Raw genomic sequence first — 10219 nt, 5'->3', positions numbered from 1 at the left:
AGTCACATTTGCTAAAGCTGGCAGTTGCTGTTATCCCATGCTCACCGGTAAACGCTGTCGTGTGTTTGTCCGGTAACTCTGATTTGTGGTTTGCATCTTGGACGTGGTATTTACAGGAGCCTCCTTTGCTATGGCCAGTCACAGCCACTGAGTTAGTAATAAACGGTTGAGAATAGCCACTAAAGGCGAGGCTCTGTGGCGGATTTGTGCACGAACTTGGGGAAGTCCACGGGAGTGAACACACCTCTCTCCTGCTGTAGAGCTGCGCGAGTCCGGACGGATGGGCGCCATTGGGCCAGTTGGAGAAAGTCAACGAATCCGCAGTTGGATAATTCAACATAGGACTAACATAGCCAGAACTAAGAAAATTGTGCTCACACATTTCTGAGGAGCTCACCCACGCAATTCTTACAAGCGATTTTATTTTACCCCTAAAAGAATAAAAGTCAGTAATTGTTGATTTGTTAATGCACAGTCACGTGATATGCAAACAAACGGCGTCCGGCCCCGCCCTTGCCCCAGCTCACTACACAACGTAATACACAAGCTATGTCTTTTTTTGGAAAAGCCATTAAATAGGCAATTGACCGTCGTTTCTTGTCTATGTAAATGATGTTTAACAAAACTAAATTGTGACTTTCATAAGAAATGTTCTCTCTTTTTTTTTTAAATTACAACGCATTATATGGCAATAACATTAAGAGCAATATAGCCTGCGACTGTAAATTGCTTACGATAATATAATATAATGTAGAAGTTAAGTCTTTTAGTATTCTTTTATTAATTTTTTTCTACCATTAGCTTACTGATTACTAACGACACCCACCCACCCTCAACTTCGCCCGATTTACTTTAAAACAAGTCCTGATTTATTTTAATAAACAAAAATTGCAATAAGAATGAGAATGTTAGAATTATCTTAGTACATACGTATTCTGTATGATTTTGTAACATGTTATTGCATTATAATTATGTCTCTTGATTTCACTTTTTATTATTCAGGTTAGCAAGGTTAAACTAGCTAGAAGCTAAATAAAATAACAATAAACAAATAAAAAAAACGACGTGTTTCTATAACCTCTTCTCATTCTTCTTTTTATTCTTCTTCTCGCTATTATTATTATTATTATTATTATTATTATTATTAATTAATTAATTAATTTATTTATTTTTAATTCATTTAAACATTGCGTTTCCTGTACTATTATTATTTACCTCCCTAGAATGCCCTTAAACGACGTTTAAGACCTTTATCTTAAGCAGCTTTTCCTATAGTTTTATCATGCAATTTTTGCAGAGTCTTGTGTCTACAGGCATTTTAGCATATTTATGTTTATGTATGTATCCATTCATATTTATGTATGTATCCACATACTTATGCGACGAGTGTTTTTTTTATTAGCCTATTCGATGTGTTTTGAAAACAAAAGTAACCTAAAGAAATAAGAAGGCTACAGGCCTATAAGAAAGGCATCTTTGATCTTCATCTTTCAAGCTTTCATTGCGCCTTCGGTCCTATTTTCTCTTTTTCCATTAGTCAAATTCATCGGTATAATTTTCTATAAAAATGATCAGTAAATATAATATACAATTTTTTAAACACAACTTTCCTCTCAAAATACTATTACACATAATCACACGGTATGTTACCGAGGACGATTTATTTGTGAAAATGACTAATTATGGCGTATTGAGTCTAAGATCGAATTAGAAGGAATTTTCACTGACAGAATTATTTACAAATAATAATACAATAATGGTCTTACTAAGGCAACTGAATTTCCCGACATGTTGCGTATGGTGAAATATCTGGTATAATAATGCCACATCTGATGTCATAGACTACTAATTTACATTTTAAGTATGTAAAAAAAAACAGGGAAATGCATTTAGGCCAATGTGATGACAAAATCTTAATCAACAAATAACAAATATTTCAAGTATTTTTTTTTTTTTTTTTTTTTTAGCAAATTCACATTTATATGTAAATATGAATGGCCGAGCAAGATTTTTACTTGGACACTGTACAACCACTAGACGTTAAATTCAGTATCTAATATGCCTAATATTAAGGGTGAGAACGAAATATTTCAATAGATTTTTGCCTTACCTCGGGTGGCTTTTTCCAAACGTTACAAATTATTGCCTAGCAAGAGCAGACTGAATGAATCGTAAACGCGCCGGAAAGAGAAGAGACGGTTCAGCCTCCCAGCCTTTACGAGTCTAGCAATAACATTACTTTTTTTTTTTTTTTTAAATAACACTCCTTTCGTTTGCTCGACAGTTCGAGGAATGGCGCAAGTTATCCTATCTATTTAATGGAAAACGAGTCAGATTCACTGACAATACAAAAACTCAGTTCAAGGTCAAAGTCCAGACATACATTTAGCAAAAACAAGTCCAAGTGCATTTAACTGCAAGGATGTTTTGTAGCGACAGCCCGACTTACGTTTTAAATGGAATAATATAGTCCCTGTTGGACACAAGGGGATACAAATTTGTTGGTTTTGTTGACAATCGTGATGTTAATTGACAAAGATAAAGGAAACCAATGTGAGGCCATAGTTTAGAGCCACCGTTGTTGGGTGTTTTCGCATGCACTTACGGGAATTCAGTCTTCATTCGGCCATTCTGGTTTGTAAATGGGAAGTGTCTCTCATTTCCTGAATACAACACCCCGTTATTAAATTAATCTTTGAATGGCATTTTCGTTGAACCACTGCTGAGCTGTAATTACACTATATAGCCGGTAGATGGAAACAAACTTCCACAAATTGATGCGGTTTTCGGTAGTTATGGCACTCAGACTTATCAGTCAAGGTCGCCACTGATAACGTGTCTCAAGGTCAACGGTAAAGACGATACTCGCTATTTGAGTGTAAATTTCAGAAAATTATCCGAAAACGCTATTTTATAGACAGTCGTAAAGGTACTGAGAATTTTAAAATACTGTATATAACAGTTTAAGAGGAAAAAGAGCTTGTTGCAAAGATTCTGCTGCTTTTCAGGATTTCAGAAATTTTGTGAAATTTCAGAGTTTGTAAATGACCATTTTTAATCACTTATGCACGTTTTTTTTAAAAAAAAAAACATGATAATCTAAACACGAGGTTTCCCCCAGTGTATAGCTATAGCAATCAATTACAACATGCTACTTGACATTATTTATATTGCGAAAAACTCAACCAGACTCCTGGTATCTCAACGTTTTCCCTACTCCAAACACACTTGATCCACCTTATGATATCTTCGACAAGCCCTCCGTAAGTTGGATCTGGTGTGTTTGGAACAGGGAAAACGTATGTTGTTAAATTATGTTGTACAACGAGCCTTCAAGACGGACTGTACCATGTAGACCAATGCCAAATTTGGTCTAAGCAAAAATAACAGATAACAAAAATGTTTACACTGTGAATTTCCAAATCACTACAAATATGTCATTCATCAACTTGCTTCATGTTTTTACAAAATAAAGACAAATCACAAACGTTTCATTTGTATACGTAGTTGAATCTAGGGTGTGTATTACATGCTGTTGCAATATCAAACATTATTTCTTTAATAAATAACTTTCTGTTTCCTTATAACATTCCTCATTGGTTCAAGATCTTCAAGTGCACGCGTTGTTGTTTATATCTGAACAGAATCACAATCATTCACAGATGATGTAATGACACTTTATTGAGAAAACATTGAAGCAAATCATTGATAACATCTGTATAAACAAAACCGAAGTTTATAAACCGGAATTGCCTTACCATAGAATAAACTTATATCGTAGGATTAATATATAGCGTATATAATGTCTTTTCAGTAGCCTTAACCCTTAAAATTATGTGTCTAAAATAATAGTGGTTCTTGCAGAACAACACTAATTATTCAATAATATATTTAAAGCCGTTAAAATTGATATATCGATCAAACTTACTGCACATTTTGACACATTTCTACAAATAAGGAGCTTCAGAACATTAACGACATTGAATTGAGTATAAAATTAGTTTAGGTGGTAATTTCTTAAAAAGATTCAAAGTCTTTAGATATTTTTGAAATAATTTTCTTGTCTTTGACACGGCGATTCTGAAACCATATAGTGACTTGTCTCTCTGACAGGTTAGTCGAGGAGGCTATCCGTCGTCGCCTCTCTTTGGTAATAAACTTTGTAATGGTGTATTCATGCTCGAGTTCCTTCAGCTGCAGTTTCGTATAGGGAACCCGTTTCTTCCTCCCGCGCCGAAGAAAAGGGCCGGTATCAGGCGCTGCGTCTTCTGCAAATATATACTAAAAGAATATAGTAGCCTACTACTAATAACATAACATTAATAAAATATAATTTTGCATAATGCTGACAGTATATGTTTATATACATGCGTGTGTGAGTGTGTGTGTGTGTGTGTGTGTGTGTGTGTACATACATACATACATACATACATACATACATACATAGGTGTATATACATATATGTTTATATACATATGTACAATTTACATATCTATAATTCCAGTGTGTAACTGCAATCTACTTCTATACTGGAAAATGGAAATCCTCTTAAAAATGTAAATATTTAATCAGCTGAACAAGTAAACTGCTTATACATATAGTCTAATGCAGTTTGTTGCTTCTTACAAGTATGGCAATGAAACTAGCCTATCATCAAATTTATTCATTGCATTCACTGCATTTTCAAACATGCAGAGATCATTACTGGGCGTGCTAGATCGTTGTAGGCATAAAGGGACATGAAATGTGGCCTACAGTATACATCTTACCTGCTAGTGACGATTTCCAGATATGCGGGCTGGCCGTTTGCTCTTTCGGACAATAAATTTGGTTGTTCCAACTGCTCGACCAGTTCCAGGGCTCGTAGTCCTCCATTACGAAAGGACTTTCATGTTTGTGATCTCTGGTCCTGGCGCGCTGAACTACAGGGACATCAATATATCCAGGGATCCTATAGGGTCCTGCATAGCCCTGATACACACCAACGTCCCGAATCCGGGTCGGACCTTCACTGCAGTGTATTGCGGCTCTACTGAAATCCATCACATCTTGTTTATCAGCCAAGTGTCCATATACTTTCCCATTAACACTGTGGTGGTTCATGACTCGTTGCTGAAACACAGCGCTTGGAGGAGCTTTGCAACTGTAGAAACTGTTGGCGAAGTGACACCCAAAAGCAACCTGCGAGTTGGTACAAGACGCTGCGTTGGGAAAAGATACGTAAGACGATAGAGGCTCGGGGCTCAGAGAGTTCGGTGTATCCGACAGGAAATAAGACGAAGAGCGACTCGAGTGCCCTCCAAACGCAGATGTGTAAAAACTTCTACTGGCTTTCTCCCCGCCTAGCTCCTGCTGCTCCATATTTATATGACAACCAGCACAATTAATCTGACAGTAATTAAAACCATCCTCCTGTGTTAATCCAGTCCGGTCAAGTAAAGTAGGGCAAAACATTAAAAAAATCAATTGACAGCAAGGCTTTTTATATTTTCCGAACTAATTACAGGACTCTGACAACCTGAAACATGATTGGTTAGTACTATCCACGTGACATGCAAATAACTATGTTGACCAAGGATTGTTAAGAGATTCAGTCGTTCAGAAAACCAAAGAGACCGCGTTCAGGTTTGAGCATTTGGTACTGACTTAATATATTTGTACATACAAGTGAACGTGAAATTCAGTCAACCAATGCCTCATCCATGGTGACAATTCTTTGTCTATGAAAAAAAAAAAAACCCTACATACATTTATGCCTTTAAATTAACTTTGATCTAAACTTTGATAAATATAATGCCTAACGAATTCTATAAGGTCAGAAGCATAGATAAGACACGAGGTGGTTCTTAAGACTCTTTGATGCTGCATAAAAGTAGAACGTACTGCAAACTAAAAATCAACCAGTTGAAACAATGTAAGTCGCTGAATTGTTAAGCTTGTTAAAATAGTATACACCTAAACAACGTTTATATGTCTACAGGCCTTTTTTTTAATTATTTTTTTTTTTTTACACGTGTACAGGTTTTACACAGCCCTCTCTATAACCTAGGTTTGCGAATATAATTAAATAAGTAGGCCTCCGCTTTAGCGGATCAACACCTTTTTAACAATGAGTTGATGTATATTTAGGAACGGTCATGTTATGGTATATCTTACGGTTTGGCTATTTGCCCATTAACCATTGTGTTTGTTTGTGTGTCCGTCTTTTTTTTTATGTTTTTTTTTTTGTAATTGGAGTGGCAGGGCATCTTCTATGTGGTATATAGATGTCAACTGAATTCGTACATCTCCGAAGAAGAAAAGGGTCTGTGAGAAATTGTAGGAACAGACAATATAGTCATACTGCATTGGCAATGCAAACATGGATAATGGGAGATATCTTAGACATACTTGACTGAACTATGTTTATATAGTTGTACATACACACACACACACACACATACACACACACTTTTATATATATATATATATATATATATATATATATATATATATATATATATATATATATATATATATATATATATATATATATGGTAAATGGGGCACTTATATAGCGCTTTTACCCATTCACACGTACACACACACACACACACACACACCAATGGTATCAGAGCTGCCATGCAAGGTGCTAACTTGCCATTGAGAACAACTTTGGGGTTCAGTGTCTTGCCCAAGGACACTTCAGCATGTGGAGTCATGTGGGCCCGGAATCGAACCGCCAACCCTACGATTAGTGGACAACCCGCTATACCACCTGAGCCACAGCCGCCCAAAGATATTCTAAGAAAATATTATTTCGTTTATGTAATAAGGTTAAATGTAATTAACGTGCTGGTACAATAGCACACACTGCATTTTGGTAGTATATATATATGGTCGGTATAGTAGGCTACTAATAAGTGCGTTAATTTGGCTCTCCATATCAGGAATAGTATCCTCTATATACAAGCTTATGGTACACGTCTTTGAAGGTTAGTCCTCAAACCGTCGTCGAGCGTAGAGTCCAACAGACAGTAGTTTAATTTTGTCACTAGATGGCGATATGAGCCCACATTAAGGGCATTCATTGATCAATTCATCAAGTTTCACAAAGCTATGGATGTCCCATTCCAGATAGTAGGGATCAGCCCGCTCGAATTCAAGATCGGACAACTTATGTAAAGTTCAAGATTTTTTGAAAAAATTATGAAACCTCGCCTGTAGTATTTACAATCATAATATACATTTAATCAATGCCATGAATGGCGCAGAACGTCCGGATACAGAAGCTCAACTGACCTTCGCTAGTTTCTCTACTGTCGCTAAAATTTTTATTAAATACTACCATTACGTTCTTAAACACTCAAAGGCGTCGCGGCTTGCTTGCGATCTTACATGCAATCCCCCCCCCCCTTTTGATATAGATACGGTAAATTTAAAATGACTTGTATATACTTTTAAAATATACTTTAAGATTAAATTATTATGGCTCAATTTGGTGAAGCATTATTAAATGAATATAAAATTTAAATTATTAGGCTTGGACGGAGGCACACTGATTTCCATTTAAATTAATTTTGCCAAAAGATTCGAATTTCATTTATGCAGTTATATCTTTCTACAGGAAACTTTGCTGCGTTTTACTGTAGCCGGTTTTACAGAATTCCCTTAGCCTGTAAGGTATTTCAGGCCATCAAAATAAATACTGGCTTTTAAAAATTTTTTTTGGTACACACTTTCGTTGTTTTCCACGGTCAATCTAATATTCAGCCACGATGTAAAATACAACATAGACCCCATTGATAAAGATATTTGTGTTAATGTAGGGGCAGCTCTGTTGAGCCCCCTTCCATAAACGGTGCTTAATCTACCCTTTGGGGGCGAAAGGTGGCGGTAGGGAACAGTTTCGAGAACATAGACTTTTTTTCTGGTTGGCTAGAGAATGTGTAGCATACAATGCGTGACCTTAGCTGTAATAACTAAACTATAATGTGGTATATTATGTCTTTTGTTTAGGCTAAAAATTTAATGTACGCTGAATAGGCTACATCATATCTTTGCAAAAAGTTGTCGTAAAAAATTAAATAAACACGCAAAAAAAAAAAAAAAAAATCCTGCCATAGTGTCACATGCGGCTTTTCTTCTCTGAAAGCCGAAGTAGATCGCATTTTCAGTGATTATGAGGGCTTTTAAAATTAGCCGTAAACGCACAGTTCTGACTATCAAGGGTTCACTTAGCTAATTGTAATCTACATTTTACACCGGTCAGGAATTTAGTTATTTGAACTCGAGATTGAGTTTAAGCTTTTCCAAGCCCTCTACATGGAATGTGTTTGACGGCACCCGTCTCAACCATAAGCCTAAAACAACCTGAGCAGCGCTAATATTTCCTGACAGGTGAACGAAACTAAATCAGAGGCTTGTTAAAGGCCTGTTGTTTGGACTCTAGCTTGTACACAACACTGTGGTTTGTAGTTAGCTACCACTGCACTGACATACAAGTGCAATAAAACCAGGAGAGCACGACTCACTTTAATAAGCAATACAATTTAATTCGTTGAGAAATGTGTTCATAGAAAAATACTAATGCAAAAATAAAAATAAAATAGAAAAGATATCCACATTTGCTTCAGAATATCCCTTATTTATATAAGTATTATACATATAGCATATTAATTCACTAGTTTAGGCTACAAATGTCAGTACACCTACAAGAGTGTCTAGTTATTATCCGCCACCTGAGCCAGGAGTCGCTTAGATATTGCTATAGCATGTGTGTTATTTAACGACCAAGCCTTTTATCAAGACATTGACGTGATTTCTAATGCTGCTCTTTGTAAGAGGACACTACTCCTGATATGGAGAGCCAAATTAACGCACTTATTAGTAGCCTACTATACCGACCATATATATACTACCAAAATGCAGTGTGTGCCATTGTACCAGCACGTTAATTTAATTTAACCTTATTACCTAAATGAAATATTATTTTCTTAGAATATCTTGGGGCGTCTGTGGCTTAGATGGTAGAGCGGGTTGTCCACTAACCGTAGAGTTGGCGGTTCGTTTCCGGGCCCACATGCCGAAGTGACCTTGGGCAAGATACTGAACCCCAAGTTGCTCTCAATGGCACGCTAGCACCTTGCATGGCAGCTCTACTACCACTGGTGTGTGTGAATTGGTGAATTAGACACAGTGTAAAGCGCTTTGGATAAAAACGCTATATAAGTGCGCCATTTTTAGAAAAAAAAGAAGGAGTATATAGATTTAAAGGGCACACCAAAGCTAAAGATACTGGGGGAATGTTTGCTCTTTGTATCTGAATTTACAGTAGTTTGTGAGCGTTTATTTTATTTTTAATAGATGTTGAATATTTGATCACTTTAATATCATATTGGTGATTGCAAGTTTAACAAATTGCTCTAGAAGGCTAGCTAACGCCTGCTGCGCTTTAGAGAAGCTGTTGGGGGCGCCAAAGAACGGGACAGCGCTTCTGTGGTCACAACATCTTCAACCAAACTGAAAGCACGTCATTCTATCACTTAACCTCACCTTCACAAGCCATCTACTCACTCCACTCACTCCAGTGCACACTTGATCCGGAGCTCATCTCTAAACACCATATACGCATTAGATATTAATTCGCACATGGTTAATTTTCTTTTTTTTTTGTTTTTGAAACGAAATACAGTAGATAAAAATAAACCAGCAGAACGAATTTCAAAGATTATTACAGCATTCATTTTATAACCCACAGGTGTAAACGGACTGTCATTTGTTACCAAATATAAGCTTTATTCCCTATTCCAACAAAGCATAATTATGACACTCTGTTACGAATAGATAGACTACCTGTGATTTTTATGGGAAAAGAGTGTGTATATTGAAAGCAAAAACCCCACGTTTTTTTAAAAATAAAAACCAAAAAGAAAAAGTACTCCGTTGCTCCCCTTTAATTTCACATTTTATATAAAGATCTGAGTTTCTATAAAGAGCTCCATGCAGTTAATGGGCGTACTGAAGAAATAATGCAGACTATACTGATTAACGAATTTTAATATGTAATAAAATATGAAGAAAATAAATTTATTTAATATTATAAATAAATTGGATTCTTAACAATGTAACATATATAACATTATTTTGGACATTATAACAGATCTGGTGGCTTTATGGCTTCTTTAACGACAAATTTATGTAAATTAAAATGCCATTTCTTCTACAACAAATGTATAAT

At 35.9% G+C, this 10219-nt stretch overlaps 2 protein-coding genes across 2 annotated transcripts in view; both read right to left on the bottom strand.

Annotated features, from left to right (window-relative positions):
• The window catches only part of hoxd12a (homeobox D12a), a 2024-nt gene extending 1509 nt beyond the window's left edge, over window positions 1-515 (bottom strand). Inside the window, exon 1 of the mRNA XM_053627907.1 lies at window positions 1-515. This exon is cut by the window's left edge and continues 150 nt beyond it. Coding sequence (XP_053483882.1) covers window positions 1-382 — 382 coding nt within the window. The 5' untranslated portion in view covers window positions 383-515.
• Window positions 516-3718: 3203 nt separating this feature from the next.
• hoxd13a (homeobox D13a) lies at window positions 3719-5905 on the bottom strand. Its single transcript, XM_053627897.1, has 2 exons — window positions 4756-5905; window positions 3719-4281 (listed from the first exon to the last, which is right to left on the bottom strand). The coding sequence occupies exons 1-2, from the start codon at window positions 5452-5454 to the stop codon at window positions 4018-4020; spliced, it is 963 nt and encodes a 320-aa protein (XP_053483872.1). The 5' UTR covers window positions 5455-5905; the 3' UTR covers window positions 3719-4017.
• Between the last annotated feature and the right edge of the window lie 4314 nt (window positions 5906-10219).

This window comes from Ictalurus furcatus, chromosome 6 (assembly GCF_023375685.1).
Source record: "Ictalurus furcatus strain D&B chromosome 6, Billie_1.0, whole genome shotgun sequence".
Taxonomy (NCBI): Eukaryota; Metazoa; Chordata; class Actinopteri; order Siluriformes; family Ictaluridae; genus Ictalurus; species Ictalurus furcatus.
This window is presented reverse-complemented; position numbering and strand designations above follow the sequence as displayed.